At 45.9% G+C, this 20503-nt stretch overlaps 1 protein-coding gene across 1 annotated transcript in view; it reads left to right on the forward strand.

Annotated features, from left to right (window-relative positions):
- The window catches only part of LOC124616612 (formin-like protein 5), a 120447-nt gene that overhangs the window by 80862 nt on the left and 19082 nt on the right, over positions 1–20503 (forward strand). The window contains exon 3 of the mRNA XM_047144935.1: positions 17141–17425. Coding sequence (XP_047000891.1) covers positions 17141–17425 — 285 coding nt within the window. The remainder of the gene's footprint in view (positions 1–17140; positions 17426–20503) is intronic.

The raw sequence follows: 20503 nt of genomic DNA on the forward strand, positions 1-20503 counted from the left end.
TCAGAAGCTTGAACGTGGTAGGGAAACTAGAAAATCTAAAAAGGGAAATGCAAAGGCTCAATCTAGATATACTAGGGGTCAGTGAAGTGAAGTGGAAGGAAGACGAGGATTTCTGGTGAGATGAGTATCGGGTAATATCAACAGCAGCAGAAAATGGTATAACAGGTGTAGGATTCGTTATGAATAGGAAAGTAGGGCAGAGGGTGTGTTACTGTGAACAGTTCAGTGACCGGGTTGATCAGAATCGACAGCAGACCAACACCGACAACGAGAGTTCAGGTGTACATGCCGACGTCGCAAGCTGAAGATGAACAGATAGGGAAAGTGTATGAGGATATTGAAAGGGTAATACAGTATGTAAAGGGGGACGAAAATCTAATAGTCATGGGCGACTGGAATGCAGTTGTAGGGGAAGGAGTAGAAGAAAAGGTTACAGGAGAATATGGACTTGGGACAAGGAATGAAAGAGGAGAAAGACTAATTGAGTTCTGTAACAAGTTTCAGCTAGTAATAGCGAATACCCTGTTCAAGAATCACAAGACGAGGAGGTATACTTGGAAAAGGCCGGGAGATACGGGAAGATTTCAATTAGATTACATCATGGTCAGACAGAGATTCCGAAATCAGATACTGGATTGTAAGGCGTACCCAGGAGCAGATATAGACTCAGATCACAATATAGTAGTGATGAAGAGTAGGCTGAAGTTCAAGACATTAGTCAGGAAGAATCAATACGCAAAGAAGTGGGATACGGAAGTACTAAGGAATGACGAGATACGTTTGAAGTTCTCTAATGCTATAGATACAGCAATAAGGAATAGCGCAGTAGGCAGTACAGTTGAAGAGGAATGGACATCTCTAAAACGGGCCATCACAGAAGTTGGGAAGGAAAACATAGGTACAAAGAAGGTAGCTGCGAAGAAACCATGGGTAACAGAAGAAATACTTCAGTTGATTGATGAAAGGAGGAAGTACAAACATGTTCCGGGAAAATCAGCAATACACAAGTACAAGTCGGTGAGGAATGAAGTAAATAGGAAGTGCAGGGAAGCTAGGAAGAAATGACTGCAGGAAAATGTGAAGACATCGAAAAAGATATGATTGTCGGAAGGACACACTCAGCATACAGGAAAGTCAAAACAACCTTTGGTGACATTAAAAGCAACGGTGGTAACATTAAGGGTGCAACGGGAACTCCACTGTTAAATGCAGAGGAGAGAGCAGATAGGTGGAAAGAATACATTGAAAGCCTCTATGAGGGTGAAGATTTGTCTGATGTGATAGAAGAAGAAACAGGAGTCGATTTAGAAGAGATAGGGGACCCAGTATTAGAATCGGAATTTGAAAGAGCTTTGGAGGACTTACGGTCAAATAAAGCAGGAGGGATGGATAACATTCCATCAGAATTTCAAAATCATTGGGGGAAGTGGCAACAAAACGACTATTCACGTTGGTGTGTAGAATATATGAATCTGGCGACATAACATGTGACTTTCGGAAAAGCATCATCCACACAATTCCGAAGACGGCAAGAGCTGACAAGTGCGAGAATTATCGCACAATCAGCTTAACAGCTCATGCATCGAAGCTGCTTACAAGAATAATATACAGAAGAATGGATCAGTTTGGCTTTAGGAAAAGTAAAGGGACGAGAGAGGCAATTCTGACGTTACGGCTAATAATGGAAGCAAGGCTAAAGAAAAATCAAGACACTTTCATAGGATTTGTCGACCTGGAAAAAGCGTTCGACAATATAAAATGGTGCAAGTTGTTCGAGATTCTGAAAAAAGTAGTGGTAAGCTATAGGGAGAGACGGGTCATATACAATATGTACAACAACCAAGAGGGAATAATAAGAGTGGACGATCAGGAACGAAGTCCTCGTATTAAGAAGGGTGTAAGACAAGGCTGTAGCCTTTCGCCCCTACTCTTCAATCTGTACATCGAGGAACCAATGATGGAAATAAAAGAAAGGTTCAGGAGTGAAACTAAAATACAAGGTGAAAGGATATCAATGATACGATTCGCTGATGACATTGCTATCCTGAGTGAAAGTGAAGAAGAATTAAATGATCTGCTGAACGGAATGAACAGTCTAATGAGTACACAGTATGGTTTGAGAGGAAATCGGAGAAAGACGAAGGTAATGAGAAGTAGTAGAAATGAGAACAGCGAGAAACTTAACATCAGGATTGATGGTCACGAAGTCAATGAAGTTAAGGAATTCTGCTACTTAGGCAGTAAAATAACCAATGACGGACGGAACAAGGAGGACATCAAAAGCAGACTCGCTATGGCAAAAAAGGCATTTCTGGCCAAGAGAAGTCTACTAATATCAAATACCGGCCTTAATTAGAGGAAGAAATTTCTGAGGATGTACGTCTGGAGTACAGCATTGTATGGTAGTGAAACATGGACTGTGGGAAAACAGGAACAGAAGAGAATCGAAGCATTTGGGATGTGGTGCTATAGACGAATGTTGAAAATTAGGTGGACTGATAAGGTAAGGAATGAGGAGGTTCTACGCAGAATCGGAGAGGAAAGGAATATGTGGAAAACACTGATAAGGAGAAGGGACAGGATGATAGGACATCTGCTAAGACATGAGGGAATGACTTCCATGGTACTAGAGGGAGCTGTAGAGGGCAAAAACTGTAGAGGAAGACAGAGATTGGAATATATATATATATATTCCACCACTGCTGGTGGCTCACCTTCAACTGCACAACGCTACGCGCTGTTCACATCTAACTGTCCAACACTACACAAGCGAATATTCCAACAATATATATATATATATATATATATATATATATATATATATATATATATATATATATATATAATGACTTTTGAACGCTATTAAAGTAAATACATTGTTTGTTCTCTATCAAAATCTTTCATTTGCTAACTGTGCCTATCAGTAGTTAGTGCCTTCAGTAGTTAGAATTTTTTATTTAGCTGACAGTATTGGCGCTCGCTGTATTGCAGTAGTTCGAGCAACGAAGATTTTTGTGAGGTAAGTGATTCATGAAATGTTGTTGTTAGTCAGGGCCAATCTTTTGTAGGGATTATTGAAAGTCAGATTGCGTTGCGCTAAAAATATTGTGTGTCAGTTTAGTGATGATCAGAATAAGTAAAGAGAGAAATGTCTGAGCACGTTCAGTTTTGCTCAGCTGTTTAAAAGTCAGATAACATAAAAGTTTAGCAGCACAATAATTCATAATTTTTTCTAAGGGGATGTTACAAAGTGACTAGTCTCTCATAGCCCTTGTGCAAATTTTCTACAGCGTAGTTATAGTCCCCTTCCCTCGAAAGTAAAAATGTTGGTGGATAGCTGAACAAAGGAATTATTGGCTAATTTATCTCTGCTTGTAAGAATATCCACAGAATAGACTAAATCAGTTCATTAAACTAGTTACCGCTACATGATTCATCCCTCGAGACAGGTGAAAGTTCCTGACAGACCAGGATCTGGACCTGCATCTCCTTCAGGTGTCAAACAGTAGACTTAACCATTTAGGCCATCAGAGGATGCCTCAAGGAACAGTTCAATTCCTCGATGTCACCGCTGGCCTCCTCCTATCACTTCCGAGTACTACAACAAGAGTTTCTACAATGGTGAACTTGGTAACAGCAACACAAGAGAACAGTTTTCCTGCAGGGTCAGAGCTATACTATAGACCCAAGGATGTTAATATCCAGAAAAACAATGAAATCAAACAAAGCAGTGCAGTTCATTAACGTAATCATCGCACTATTACGAGAGGTGTTCAAAAGTAATAGAAAAACTCTTTTTAAGTGTTTAAAAAACTAGTTTAATTCTGGATTCCAGTACACCATATTATTCCCCATTCTTTTGGCTATGAAACCCTATTTTTCAACAAAATCTCCGTTCAACGCGTCGGCCTTTCGCCACGTTACAGGGAGGGCCTATATGCTCCTATGGTACCGCTTCTGTTCGACGTCGGAGCCAAAATCTTGCTGCATCAATAACCTCCCCATTGTCCACGAAATGCTTGCCGCGGAGTGCATCCTTCATTGGGCCAAACTCGTTGCTCTTTATGGTCTTCTCTTAGGCGACGAGGTATCCAGCGAGTGGCCGAGCGGTTCTAGGCGCTACAGTCTAGAACCGCACGACCGCAACGATCGCAGGTTCGAATCCTGCCTCGAGAATGAATGTTTGTAATGTCCTTAGGTTAGTTAGGTTTAAGTACACTCCTGGAAATTGAAATAAGAACACCGTGAATTCATTGTCCCAGGAAGGGGAAACTTTATTGACACATTCCTGGGGTCAGATACATCACATGATCACACTGACAGAACCACAGGCACATAGACACAGGCAACAGAGCATGCACAATGTCGGCACTAGTACAGTGTATATCCACCTTTCGCAGCAATGCAGGCTGCTATTCTCCCATGGAGACGATCGTAGAGATGCTGGATGTAGTCCTGTGGAACGGCTTGCCATGCCATTTCCACCTGGCGTCTCAGCTGGACCAGCGTTCGTGCTGGACGTGCAGACCGCGTGAGACGACGCTTCATCCAGTCCCAAACATGCTCAATGGGGGACAGATCCGGAGATCTTGCTGGCCAGGGTAGTTGACTTACACCTTCTAGAGCACGTTGGGTGGCACGGGATACATGCGGACGTGCATTGTCCTGTTGGAACAGCAAGTTCCCTTACCGGTCTAGGAATGGTAGAACGATGGGTTCGATGACGGTTTGGATGTACCGTGCACTATTCAGTGTCCCCTCGACGATCACCAGTGGTGTACAGCCAGTGTAGGAGATCGCTCCCCACACCATGATGCCGGGTGTTGGCCCAGTGTGCCTCGGTCGTATGCAGTCCTGATTGTGGCGCTCACCTGCACGGCGCCAAACACGCATACGACCATCATTGGCACCAAGGCAGAAGCGACTCTCATCGCTGAAGACGACACGTCTCCATTCGTCCCTCCATTCACGCTTGTCGCGACACCACTGGAGGCGGGCTGCACGATGTTGGGGCGTGAGCGGAAGACGGCCTAACGGTGTGCGGGACCGTAGCCCAGCTTCATGGAGACGGTTGCGAGTGGTCCTCGCCGATACCCCAGGAGCAACAGTGTCCCTAATTTGCTGGGAAGTGGCGGTGCGGTCCCCTACGGCACTGCGTAGGATCCTACGGTCTTGGCGTGCATCCGGGCGTCGCTGCGGTCCGGTCCCAGGTCGACGGGCACGTGCACCTTCCGCCGACCACTGGCGACAACATCGGTGTACTGTGGAGACTTCACGCCCCACGTGTTGAGCAATTCGGCGGTACGTCCACCCGGCCTCCCGCATGCCCACTATACGCCCTCGCTCACACATACGGTTCACGTCCACGCTGTCGCGGCATGCTACCAGTGTTAAAGACTGCGATGGAGCTCCGTATGCCACGGCAAACTGGCTGACACTGACGGCGGCGGTGCACAAATGCTGCGCAGCTAGCGCCATTCGACGGCCAACACCGCGGTTCCTGGTGGTCCGTTGTGCCGTGCGTGTGATCATTGCTTGTACAGCCCTCTCGCAGTGTCCGGAGCAAGTATGGTGGGTCTGACACACCGGTGTCAATGTGTTCTTTTTTCCATTTCCAGGAGTGTATAGCGCCTGTAACAGGAACGTTCCACAATGTCCCATAACAAATTCCACACTTCTCCAGCCGAAACTGACCGAGAAAAAATGGTGTTGTATTACTTATCCAACGCACCTCGTATTAACCTGTCGCGATGATTGAAATTTGTAACAAAGATGGAATTCAAACTAGGATCTCTTTTTATCCTCTCAACCTAGAAACCATCCGGGAAATTAAAGGTTTCCTTCAATGATCTGATTAGTGGAGGCAATGGCTCGTGATAGAAAGACAATCTGCATTCCAATCTTAGACCGGCACACGTTTTAATAGCCACCTTAAATGAATGTCCTGGTAACAGTTTCGTTGAGATATTCATCGTTAAACGGTGAGAGTATCAGTTAATAGCCTTTCTTTATTTTGTCTGAATTGATACATCACAATTCCTACCACAGATACAAAATTGCTTCCACTGTTTTACCCACTCTCTTTACAAATATTTTCAAAAAGGGCCAGTTTCATATGAAGAGCGGGAAACGGAGCAGAGGTGGATTCCACAGGTGGTTCGTTAACCACTTTGTACGTTACAGTTTGAAACTGTTGGTTTATAAGTGGACAGTAAGTGAATTAAAAATCTGCTAATCAGCACTGCTATTAAATGTTGCTTACTACGTCTCTTTCTTCGCCTCCCATAATGAGTTTCAATGAACAAGTAAGCTCAAAATAGACTACAAACAACAATACTCATACAGCGTGTTTACTAAAAGGGCGATCTCGTTGTTGACCGCATGCGAAATTTCGAAATAAATTTCAACAGCTTCCAAATGAATGCTCACTCACCTTACAACTACATTTAATCAGGGAGTCTCATGGCAGCTTGATAATAAGCATGAAGTAGAGGAAAAAAGGAAAGACGATCAGGATTTAGTGTTCTGTCAAACTGAGGTCATTAGCTACGGACCATGAGACGTAATTTTAAGTAATCGATTATCGATATTGCCGGCCGGAGTGGCCGTGCGGTTCTAGGCGCTACAGTCTGGCCGAGCGACCGCTACGGTCGCAGGTTCGAATCCTGCCTCGGGCAAGGATGTTTGTGATGTCCTTAGGTTAGTTAGGTTTAATTAGTTCTAAGTTCTAGGCGACTGATGACCTCAGAAGTTAAGTCGCATAGTGCTCAGAGCCATTTGAACCATTATTTTGATTATCGATTATTGAAGCAAAGTCGATCTCAATATCGTGAAATAGACTCTTTGATTCTAACCTAACTTGATATTACGTAAATTATGTTCTTGTTATACATAAGACATGTCTTTGGCAACAACGCAACTTCGCTGATTGCTTGCTGATTTCGTAGATACCGAACAAACCTTCCGAAATTTTATTTTCAGACTCCTGTAAGAAATCCATGTTTCTAATATCGAAATTAGATAAATTCATTGATCCATGTTTTGCCACCATAAATTGAGGATGTATAGCAACTAAAGATGGCGACAGGATAAATGTTTACTACATTGGTCATTCAACTAATATTAGAGGACAAAAGATGATGATGTACACCTACAACTGCATTTCATTCACATCAGGTGAATCAATATTAACCAAATATTAACCTCAATATTAAATTATCCATCACTCTGAAAATACGGCTGCCACCTAAAATCTAATATCAGCTTCGGAATCAGCACAACAAACGCTTTAAGATGACACTCTTTACGCAACATTTTACACTCGTTTTAAATATCGTAAAAATTGTGTATGTTTTATTCCTCATAACGATTTGCTGACGACTAAAACATTGTTGCTACCACATTTGTATAAATTCTGCCTATGTCAACATTCCTACAATGATTTTGCATTTTTACTTTATTTTCGTGTCTTCATATCCCCTAAACTAGTGGGGAGAGGCAGGTCTATACATGCATATTTTTTAAAGCTGCCAGGGTGAGTTTGGGGTACGTCGTGTGACCTAAAAGTTGTGTATTTTTTGTGATCGTCTGCCAAAATTAGGTTGGCTGCAGTGAAATAACACGGTCGAAGTTTGTTATTGTGGACCCTGTGAATTGTGATTCCTGTGATCTGTGTTTGGTAACAAACAACGTACTCTGAGTTAATGTTTCTACTTATTGATTAATACGGGGAACATAGCACCTTTAGAATACGTGAACCCAGGGACCAATTTCCTGAAACGGCCTGCAGCCGATATAATTCATTGGTGTAATCGATGACATCTAAACTGAAGGGAAACAAATCGCAACGCCAAAAAATAATTAATTCAAAGTAACACAGTTTCGGGAATACATTTATCTACTTAACATATGTAACTGATTAACACTGCAAGCTCACAGACTAATGTAAGCGTGAGATAAGCAAATGTGAAATGCTAATAAATTAATAATCGGTGTAACCGCCAATATGTTGAAAGCAAGCATGGAAACGTGCATACATTGGTACCATACTGCGGTGCACGTGTTATTCTGAATTACGATACAGAGTTCCTTTTGAGATGCGTGCATGTCCAAAGGAATTGGGCGTGCATGCATGTTCAAAGGAACTTGCGTAGTAATTCGGAATAACACAGGCACGGCAATATCGTATTTATCCGCCGACCGCCGACACCAGGCAAACGACTTTCAAGTAAAATTTCTCACGCGTACGAGAATATTCGTAGTGGATGAACGAGTAGAGGTTGTAGGCGCTTGGTGGACGACATATGGAAGTTGGGGCCTGACCGTGTGTCGTGCAAGGATAAGCAACGGTAAGGCCTGCCGCTTGCAATGAGCGCGAAATCTGGGATCGAGTTCCGGTCCTGCACAAATTTTCATTGTCTTCATTCCATTCTATAACTGATGGTTCTCCGCAGTCGCAGTCCCGAATACATTTAATGTAGCGAGTACATTGTGTTATACAAGTGCTGGATATCGTTTATGGGATGGAGTTCCAAGCCTGTTGCACTTTGTCGGTCAATACAGGGCGTTTAATGCTGTTTGTGGATGACGCTGAAATAGTCGCCCTTTGATGACCCATTGTGCTCGGTTGGAGACAGATCTCGTTTATCGAACAGGCCATGGCAACATGTCGACAGTCTGTACAGCGTGCTGAGTTACAGCAGTAGTAAGTCGAATCACCAGACTGGCGTACATATTTCCAGTCGGGGTGCGGGGATAACCAAGGGAGTGAACCTGCTGTCATACGAAATTCTACCCAAAACAATAAACCCAGATGTAGGTCCAGCGTGTCTAGCATTCAGACAGGTTGTTTGCAGGCTCTCTCCAACACATGTCCATCAGTGGCACCGAAGCATAACCAGCTTTCATCAGAAAGCACAACGTACTTCCATCTTCTCCTACAAAGAGCACTTGCTTGACACCACTGAAGTCCAAGTGGAATGCACGCTGCAGAGCGTCTGGCTCAGACCTGTCCTTGAAGTAAACAACTTTTAACAGTTCGTTGTGTCACAGTGGTGCCAACTGCTGCTCAAATTGCTGCTGCAGACGCAGTACGATGCGCCAGAGCCATACGTCAAACGTGATTGTCTTCGCTCTCGGTAGTGCCACGTGACCGTCCGGAGTTGGGTCTTCTTGTGACCGTACATTCTCGTGACCACCGCTGCCAGCAGTCATATACAGTGGCTACATTCCTGCCAAGTCTTCCTCCAATATTGCAGAAGGAAGATCCAGCTTCTCGTAGTCCTATTACACGACCTCGTTCAGACTCAGTAAGATGTCTATAATGGCGTCTTTGTCGTCTTGAAGGCATTCATGACTAGCAGCTCATCACGTCAAATTTCAAAGGTAACTAACGCTGACGGCTCTTAGAGCGTATACTTAAAGCAAAACGTAGCGCCGCCTACGTAGCGCCACTCACATGCGAATGGCGCGAAATTTGGATAGACATCATCTTTCAGGTGCAGAAACACGCCTGCCAACTTTCCTTTATGTTGCACAACATCTTTTTGTCGCGATTTTCTTTTCCGCCAGTGTAGTAGATGGATTTGTGGTATAATTTGTAGAGGCTCAGATTTTAATTGATTTTAGACATCCAGTGGTAGATAACGCCACAAGTAAAAGCTGCAGACGACGATAAGGAAACACTCCAAAGGAACTATCCCAGCATTCCCCTTAATCAATCAGGGGAGCCGGATGAAACTTACATATATATGTGGCTTGCTGGGGATTTTGCCTTTAACCATCGTGCAACATGTCTCGGTTGATGGTAAGCGTCTTCGGGTAATAGAGAACAATCTACTTCATATAATGGGTAAAAAATTTAAGCGGTTATACGCCATTAATCAGAAAAGCCTTTGCACCAGCTAATCGTGACAGAAAATACAGCGTTATTTTCCCCAAATATCATACATACTACACAATGTCGTCTCAAAGTCTGTTTCTCACTCTTTTTTTCAGTTTAATTAAGTTATGACCCCTTGTACAGTCAGGGGTTTTACAGCCGACACCAGACAAACGTGAAATGGTTCCAGAGGGAGACCCAGTTGGGAAAATTTAGACCTCCGTTTTCAGTTGCGGGATATTCATTGCATTTAAAGGAAACCTCTCAGAAGCCACGGCTAGAATCGAGAGATGGGTTCAATTCTGGGACAGCACATCCCAGTCCCATCGCCTTCGGGCGACCTTCACTTCTTGTGAATGAGTAAGACAGGAATTGCGAGGAGGGTTGGAGGAGCCGACCGTTTTGTTCTAGAAGATTCATTTTACGGCATTGGAGCTAACACCTTTGGCTCTTTATGGTTATGCTACGGGGGTGGATTTGCTGTTGTAATTGTTTCAGTTGTCGTACGGGGCCTCGGACCTGGTCGATCCTGTTGTGTTGAGTTACTGCCGTGTATGTAGTACTATGTCCAGCATGTCCAGGCGAGGGTTGTGGTGTAAGTCTGTTACTCCCGAATACAGGTTTCCCCTCAAAATCTATCGTAAACATTTATTCTGAACTACCACTATTACTTGGGCTGTATTTTTACTCGTTAGGTCCCAAACGGTGCTGACACGTAGCATTTGTGATAGTACCTCCCTCTTATATAGCCTTAATCCGCCGTTCTGGAAGAGGCGTACGAACTTCTTTGCCAATGCCTGCGATTTTGTTATAAGGCCTTCCATATTTTTATGGAGGTGTCAGTGTAAAATTAACGCCGGCCGGTGTGGCCGTGCTGTTAAAGGCGCTTCAGTCTGGAACCGAGTGACCGCTACGGTCGCAGGTTCGAATCCTGCCTCGGGCATGGATGTGTGTGATGTCCTTAGGTTAGTTAGCTTTAATTAGTTCTAGGTTCTAGGCGACTGATGACCTCAGAAGTTAAGTCGCATAGTGCTCAGAGCCATTTGAACCATTCATTTGTAAAATTAACCCCAGATACCAGGCAATGAGTCTGTTTGCATTCTGCTTCTCGTAACAGCGAGCGAATATTTAGATAAGCTATAGTCCTTTAACTCATATTCGACAACATAATACCTTCGAGAACGTAATACCCAATATCTAATATATCCAGCATCCACAGTAGAACGTAAACTCATATCATCGGTACAATATAGCTGTTCTTTTTTCATACGTTGTTCTTTTATGCAAGCTGTCAGGGTTCATGTTGATGAATAAATTAATAAACCTAAAATAATGAATAGATTAATAAACCTAAATATCGTTCCTGAATATATGCAAAAAGCGTATTATGTCACTGCGAATATGAGATGGTTCTGACTTCCAATACATGTTAGTAACGGCGGGGTAGTTTCTAACAGAGAAACCAAATACGAAAATTGGTTAACGGAAGCTGATCAGCTAAGTACGAGCAAAAATATAGTTATGGAAAGAAAGCATAGTGAAACTTCCTGACAGATCAAAACTGTGTGCCGGACCGACACTGGAACTCGAGACGTTTGCCTTTCGCGGGCAAGTGCTCAACCATCTGAGTTACCCAAGCACGACTCACGACCCATTCTCACAGCTTTTATTCCACTAGTACCTCATCTCCTACCTTCCAAACTTCACAGAAGCTCTCCTGCGAACCTTGCAGAACTAGCACTCTTGGAAGAAAGGATATTGCGGAGACATGGTTTTCGCACAGCCTGGGGGATGTTTCCAGAATGAGATTTTTACTCTGCAGCGGAGTGTGCGGTGATAAGAAACTTCCTGGCAGATTTAAAGTGTGGAAAGTAGGAGACGAGGTACTGGTGGAAATAAAGCTGTGAGGACGGGTCGTGAGTCGTGCTTCGGTAGCTCAGACGGTAGAGCACTTGCCCACGAAAGGCGAAGGTTCCGAGTTCGAGTCTCGATCCGGCATACAGTTTTAATCGGCCAAGAAGTTTCATATCAGCGCACACTCCGCTGCAGAGTGAAAATTTCATTGTGACAACGAATACTTTCAAGCAATTTTATGTAGCAGCCAGAAGTGTCTGTTACGTTACATCAGTGACCTCCCTACAACGGTGTCTTCAAAGAATGTAACTGCCATGCGTGAAAATTCAAAATGCTGAAAGTAGATATTCTCGTTTCTGAAGTTCTATAACGTGAATAATAACTTTTACAGCTTCAAAAAGAGATATTTTCGCGATATCATTTAGTAGGTTCTTCAGCTTAGTTTGAACACTTTAGACACCAAATCTGTGTAAAGTTTGTTGAATGTCGGAAGTGCTGTCATTGTCAAACATTGGATGAATATTCACCGTGCAGTGACATTAACGTGATCACCATCTATGCTCGGCATCAACGTGAAATAACCACACACAGACTACAGGCGGCAGCACTAGCAGTGGAGTGTATACAGGGTGTTACAAAAAGGTACGGCCAAACTTTCAGGAAACATTCCTCACACACAAAGAAAGAAAATACGTTATGTGGACATGTGTCCGAAAACGCTTAATTTCGATGTCAGAACTCATTTTAGTTTCGTCAGTATGTATTGTACTTCCTCGATTCACCGCCAGTTGGCCCAATTGAAGGAAGGTAATGTTGACTTCGGTGCTTGTGTTGACATGCGACTCATTGCTCTACAGTACTAGCATCAAGCACATATTGATTGGGCACCATGTTCTTCCACCTACGCTCAATGGAGCACGTTATCATGATTTCATACGGGATACTCTACCTGTGCTGCTAGAACACGTGCCTTTACAAGTACGACACAACATGTGGTTCATGCACGATGGAGCTCCTGCACATTTCAGTCGAAGTGTTCGTACGCTTCTCAACAACAGATTCGGTGACCGATGGATTGGTAGAGTCGGACCAACTCCATGGCCTCCACGCTCTCCTGACCTCAACCCTCTCGACTTTCATTTATGGGGACATTTGAAAGCTCTTGTCTACGCAACCCCGGTAGCAAATGTACAGACAGACTCTTCGTGCTCGCATTGTGAACGGCTGTGATACAATACGCCATTCTCCAGGGCTGCATCAGCGCATCAGGGATTCCATGCGACTGAGGGTGGATGCATGTATCCTCGCTAACGGAGGACATTTTGAACATTTCTTGTAACAAAATGTTTGAAGTCACGCTGGTACATTCTGTTGCTGTGTGTTTCCATTCCATGATTAATGTGATTTGAAGAGAAGTAATAAAATGAGCTCTAACATGGAAAGCAAGCGTTTCCGGACACATGTCCACATAACGTATTTTCTTTCTTTGTGTGTGAGGAATGTTTCCTGTAAGTTTGGCCGCACCTTTTTGTAACACCCTGTATGAAGCGTGTCGGAGCGGGCGAGGAAAACACCGCAGTCTTTGTCGTAATGCGGAAGCGAATTGGTTTACCTGACGTCCAAAAGGGCATTATTATTGGCTTTCGGGCGAAGGGTGGAAGCATTTTCCAAACGGATAACGTTGTAAACTGCTCGCGTGCCGCCGTGATTAAAGTATACTGTGGATGGCAAAACAACGCTATCCAAAACTGGCGCCGAGGCAACTGTGGTGCATCACTATGGTGCACAAGGGTGAACGAATGTTGTGAAGTTGTGTACAGACGAATAGGAGTGCAACTTACCTCCCGGATGAACCAAGGGGATGCTGAATGTGTCTCCTCAGCGACCGTTTCCCGAACGTTGCTGCGTAAGGTCCTGCACAGCAAGGCGCCTGGCTCATGCACCCATGCTGACTGCTGTCCAGCGGTGACGAAGGCTGGAATTTGCAGGCCAGTACGACATCTGGACGTCCACAGAGTGGCGGCAGGTGTCCTTTCCAGATGGATGACGTTTCGTGCTCCACAGGACGGATGGCCGTTGGCGTGTGCGGCGCGAAACGTCTGAAAGCGAACACCCTTCAAGAATCGTCAGAAGGCTGCAGGAGGGAGCATCTTGTTCTATGAAATATTTTCGTGGTATTCCCTGGGTGATCTCGCCATTCTGGAAGGCACAAATGATGAACACCATGTCCACCCCTACATCCAGTGTCTTTCCTCGCCACGATGGCATCTACCAACAGGACAATGCAACATCTCAAGCAGCTCACAGAGTACGTGCGTGGTTCGAATAGCACCAGAATGAGTTTACCGTACTCCACTGGCCACCAAACTCCTCGGATTTAAGCCCAATCGAGTATCTGCGGGACCACCTCGATCGGACTGTTTGCACCGTAGATCCCTCAGCCTCAAATCTAGGGCAGCTGGCCACGGCATTGGAGTCGGCGTGGCTCCACATCCCTTCCAGAACCTCACTGACACTCTTCCTGCAGGTCTCATGGCTGTCCGCGCTACCAGAGGTGGTCATTCAGGATTTTGAGAGCTGGTCATAGTAACGTGACTTGGCAGTATAGTTTGGGTTATTAGCGTTGTATGAATTACTCTGTCTCAAGACGTACAGCTTCTAAATTATGCTTAAGGTTATACCCCTTAATGAGTAGATTGTGATAGCATTTTACAATTTTAAATTCGGTCAATGATTGTATGACGCACTGAAAAGCAAGATTTTTGCACCTGGAAGCCGTCAAATAGGCAACCTGCAAGCGGAATTGGTTAACCATTTTAGCCATTTAGTTGTACAGATCGGAACCAACTTCTGTTCCGCGAAAATTTTTAGACTACGATAAGCTGCTAACTTCTCTTCTGAAACAGTCGATTAACAATCATTAAGAATCAAATGAATGGTCAGAATCGATCTTTTGATTTACGAAAAGACGACAGAATTCAGTGCAGCCGCATTATAGAAAAGAATTAAAGGGACACCTGTTTAAAACCTCGTTATTTTCGCCTACTGGGACGCAGAACCTTCATCTGTAATGGTACGACGCAGCCCTCCATCCCCGTCCCGTCCCCGACCGTTGATCACGCTACAGGAGGGCACGAAACAGGGAAAATGGAAGAGCATAAACACTCTTTGCTGTTTCAGATCACGTTCACATTTCATCGAATGGTTTTGAAAGGACCCTAGTGGTTCCACCCCAAAGACCACAGCAAAAATTGCGGTCGTGTTACATTTAAAAGGGATCAGATCATGTCCAATGGAGTGGCAGCCCCACGATGTCCTTATAGAAAGGGTAAATTGTCCGGGAGGTGTCAGCAGTGTCTAAGGTTCTCAAGAATGCCGTCTTGTTGCACGTCGCACTGCATGCTGTAGTATTCTAAGGAGGAATGTGCATAAAATGGTTCAAATGGCTCTGAGCACTATGGGACTGAACATCTATGGTCATCAGTCCCCTAGAACTTAGAACTACTCAAACCTAACTGACCTAAGGACAGCACACGACACCCAGCCATCACGAGGCAGAGAAAATCCCTGACCCCGCCGGGAATCGAACCCGGGAACCCGGGAGTGGGAAGCGAGAGAATGTGCATAATCAAGACCTCAAGGGGTGATTTGACTCCCTTTGTGCCACCTCCTGAGGCCTTTTCATGTCGATTCTGAGCAGCGGTGCGCCTGAAAGGTTTTCCTCGGCCACCCATAACAAAAACGAGTGATATCAACGCTGGGCGTCGCGGTTCTGACCTTCATCGTACGGGCGGTGAAATGTGGGCAAGAGGGGCTGTGGCCGGCCGCTGTGGCCGAGCGGTTCTAAGCGCTTCAGTCCGGAACCGCGCTGCTGCTACGGTCGCAGGTTCGAATCCTGCCTCGGGCATGGATGTGTGTGATGTCCTTAGGTTTAAGTAGTTGTAAGTCTAGGGGATTGATGGCCTCCGGCGTAAAGTCCCATAGTGCTTAGAGCTGTTTGAACCAAGAGGGGCTGTGACGTCGTTCCCATTGTGCGACACGTGGTGTGGCGGTGGGCAGAATTGTGATGAAATTTGCTGCCAAAGCGACGCCACTAACACACCTTACACCTCACATGAACTTCTGAGCCCCGGCCTTTCTATTGCACATCTACACCTCGCTGTTTGAATCGTCACGGAGCCCAAGTGTGGCGTCACAGGGCGCCACGTTTTTCCACCGCTACAGAGGACGGTTCTAGGCACGTTTTAGCGCCGAAATGGACAGTTACAGGGTTTCGAGGAAGTGACCCTTTTATTCTTTTGACCAGTGATAATGAGGTGACAGAAATTACAGGGTCTCTCCCAATATGGTGTCGGACATCCTTTTGCTCGGCGTAGTGCAGCAGCTGGCCATAGCATAGACTGAGCAAGACGCTGGAAATCCCCTACAGAAATTGCGAAAGTGTGGCCGGTGCAGGATTTTGTCCACGAACTGACCTCTCGACCATATCGCATAAATGTCCGATGGGATTCATGTCGGGCTACCTGGATGACCAAATCATTCGCTCAAACTGTCCAGAATGGTCTTCAAAACAGTCGCGAATAATTATGGATTGTTGACATGGCGCATTTCCATTTATAAAAATTCCATCGTTGTTTGGGAACGCGGAGTCCATGAATGGCTGCGAATGGTCTTCAAGCAGAAACATAACGAGGACTCAGTTCTTTCCATGTGAACGCAGCCCAAACCATTATGGAGCCACCGCCAGCCTGCTCAGTGCTTTGCTGACAGCTTGGATTCATGGCTTCGTGGGATTTGCACCACACTCTAAACCTACCATCAGCTCTTACCAATTGAAATCGGCGCAGATCTGATCAGACAGCGGTTTTCCGATCGTCTGAGGTCCATCCTCACAAAGGTGAGGCGCTGCAGGCAATGTCGTGCTGCTAGCAAAGGTATTCGCGTCTGTCGTCTGCTTCCATAGGCCATTAATGCGAAATTTCGCCGCACTGTCCTAACGGATACATTCGTCGTAGTCCTAAATTGACTTCTGTCGTCATTTCACGAAGTGTTGCTTGTCCGCTCTCGCTCGTTAAGTGAAGGTTGTCGGCCATTGCTTTGTCCTTGGTGAGAGGTGGTAGCTGGTATTTGATATTCTCGACACGCTCTTGACACTGTGGATCTCAGAATATTGAATCCCATAATGATTTCTGAAATGGAATATCCCATATCTCTAGCTCGAACTACCATTCTCAGATGAAACTTGTTAATTCCCGTCGTGCGGAAACCTTTTGACATGAATCAGCTGAGTATAAATGACAGCTCCTCCAATGCACTGGTCTTTCATACCTTGTGGTGCGGTACTACCGCCATCTGTATATGTACATATCGCTATCCCACAGCTTCAGCGTTGCCCTTTAACCACAGAGGCCAGTAGCTGCACAGGCGGCGTACAGGCCGCTGCTAACGGCCTCGGCAGGCGGCAGGCAGCAGGCGGGCAGTGCAGGCTCTCCTTTGGCAGGGCCGGGCGCCGCCTTGTTAGCCAGGTGGGTGCCTCGGCGCGTGCCGGATTGGCCTCATGCGCCGCCGCCCCAGGGGTCGCTCGCGGCCGCCGCCCGCTCCCTGCCCGTTTACCTGCGCTCGCGACCTGAGAATTATTCCCTCCCTGCACCCACACGCCACAACGCCGTTCTCACAAATAAAGCTGCACTGGTGGCCATTAAAACTGCAACATCGTGAAGGCGGCCTGCAACAAAAGTCATATTAGCGTGAAATGTACCACATTCTTGGATATGCAAATGAGCAGCATTTCAGCATATGTACGTAATGTCGGTAAGAGTAACGTCATCGGCTTTCTGTATATAAGGAAAGAATACGGAGCGAATTTCTCATTCAAAAACCGCATCTCCATGTTGGCTCTTGTGAGAACATCACGTTACGCCTGTTTTAACTGGTACAAACGCCCACCAGCACATCCAGAAATTCTACAACGTCAGGCTCGTGCCCCACCGACTGCTGTTTATGGTTTGAAGATACTACTGCTCGCACTGGTCAGTATCCCACGAACGACAAAATGGAATCGATGGGTCAAGGAGATCCTTACCCACTGCCATGCAGGATCTCAGCAGCCGCACGTGACTAGCGCACGAGAGTACACACATATTGTTCGCTCTGCCGTGAAGAATCGTATGGTCGCGCCACATATGTTGAGGCAAGGAATGGGCTTTCCTTGCAACAACGAAGGTATCAATTAGAGTGAGCAGCCCTCCCTGTTTCCCCGAATCTCCTGTATTATTGCAGCTTTTTTTTACTCTCCCGCCTCCCTCGTTGGACGGCTCTATCTGCCATAAATTTTGTCAGTGACGACTGTTATAAATATTAACCCAGTGAAATACTATAGACAGATGGAATTCCGTGACCGACACATCTCGAAAAGTTTTCCTGTAATAGAGTGATGAAAATAAATATCGCATATTAGCGAAACTTTAATACCTAAAGCTGTGATGCAAAAATACGTTATGATATCAACGGACCGGTTTGTCTGTGTCCGTAACTTGTAACACTTCCGCAAAAAACACACAAGCGTATACACTGAAGAGCCAAAGGAAGTCGTACACCCGCCTAATAACGTGTAAGGCCCCAGCGAGCACGCAGAAGTGCCGCAACACGACTAATGTCTGAAGTAGTGCTGGATGCAATTGACGTCATAAATCCAGCAGGTTTGTCCACAAATCCGTAAGAGTACGAGGGGGTGGATATCTCTTCTGAACACCACGTTCCTAGGCATCCCAGATTTTCTCAATAATCTTCATGTCTGGGGTGTCTGGTGGTCAGCGAAAGTGTTCAAATTCCGAAGAGTGTTCCCGGAGCCACTCTGTAGCAATTCTGGACATGTGGGATGTCGTGCTCGCCTGCTGGAATTGTCCAAGTCCGTCGGAATGCGCAATGGACATGAGTGGATGCAGGTGATCAGATATACGTGTCACCTATCAGAGTCGTATCTATTCAGGGGTCCGATACCACTCCACCTGCACACACCCCACACCATTACAGAGCCTCCACCAGCTTGAACAGTAGTCTGTTGGCGTGCGGGGTCAATACATTCATGCGTTTGTCTCCATACCAGTACAAGTCCATCCACTCCATAGAATCTGAAACGAGACTAGTCCGACCAGGCAACATGTTCCCAGTCGTCAACAGTCCAATGTCGGTGTCGACGGGCCAAGGCGATACGTAAAGCTTTGTGTCGTGGAGTCGTCAAGGGTACACAAGTGGGTCTTCGGCTCCGAAAGCCCATATCGATGAAGTTTCGTTGAATGGTTCGCACGCTGACACTTGTTGATGGCACAGCATTGAAATCTGCAGCAGTTTGCCGAAGGGTTGCACTTCCGTCACGTTGAACGACTATCTTCAGTCGTCGTTGGTCCCGTTCTTGCACGACCTTTTTCCGGCCGCAGCGATGGCGGAGACTTGATATTTTACCGCATTATTCACTGTACACTCGTGAAATGGTCGTACGAGAAAATCCCCACATCATCGCTACCTCGTAGATGCTGTGTCCCATCGCTCGTGCGGCAACTATAACATCACGTTCAAACTCACTTAAATCTCGATAATCTGCCATTGTAGCAGCGGTAGCCGATCTAATAACTGCGCCAGACACTTGTTGTCTTATATAGGCGTTGCCGACCGCAGCGCCGTATTCTGCCTGTTTAGATATCTCTGTATTTGAATACGCATGCCTGTACCAGTTTCATTCGGACTTCAGTGTAGATTATGTCAGCAAAGACGTAATGCTGTTCTGCGTTGTCATTTTGAAAGATAACGTCACGAAGCCCTCGAAGATAGAGCACGGAGACCTGTGTCAGAAAAGCAACAGCTTCTGTCCTAATCACTGCCTATATAGGAACCATAGACGATCATGTTGAGTACTCTGTAGTATTCCACATTCTGACGCCAGGTGCTGGGCCCTTGTGAGGAAAATGAATCAAATGTTGATCGCCCTAGCATCAACACAGGAAGCGAGGCGAGTTCTGGAGCGCCGTGGCTAGTCACGACGAAGACTGTTGTTTCGGCTTTCCCTGAAGCGGCAGCAGAGACACGCCGACAATGGTGTACCCAGTGACAATACCGGACACCCCAGTGCCAGCTCGTCCTACTTTCAGATGGCTACCGTTTCTGTGGACTGCGTCACCATGGATAGAGCCTTATGTCAAGGCACCGACGAGGAGGACGATGTCCAGGTTCCATTCGTCACCGTCATGCGAGCCAACCCCCTGCCGTGCTGGTATGGGCACGCCGTTGGATACACAACACGATCGCCTCAGGTTCCCGCAGCTCGTAATGTGAACAGCAGTCGTTCATTCCACGTCTCTGCGACGTTATCTTTCAACAAGATAACGCAAGAGCTTATGTTTTCCGTACTGTCTTGAACAGAGACTGTTCGACTGTTGCCCTGGCCAGCACGTTCTCCAGATATCTCACCCACTGATACCATCCGATTGTGGGTTGTCAAGCCACTGGCACGCCCGCACACGCCAGCCCCGTGATCGACTAGCTCTAGTATAGAGTAGAAGCAGAATGCAACAACCTACCCGTATCTGTCATCCAAGTTCAGATCGACTCCGTGGCCAGCACGGTTCAAGTCGATGTTGAGTCCATGCAATGTTGAGATGGTGCACTATGCCGGGGAAAAGGAGGTCCGACACGATATTACGACGTATACCAGGATTTTCGTCAAGTCGGTTACGAGGGGCGATAAGACGTTTCCGTTCCCGTGCAACAGAATAT

The sequence above is a fragment of the Schistocerca americana genome, chromosome 5, assembly GCF_021461395.2.
Source record: "Schistocerca americana isolate TAMUIC-IGC-003095 chromosome 5, iqSchAmer2.1, whole genome shotgun sequence".
Taxonomy (NCBI): Eukaryota; Metazoa; Arthropoda; class Insecta; order Orthoptera; family Acrididae; genus Schistocerca; species Schistocerca americana.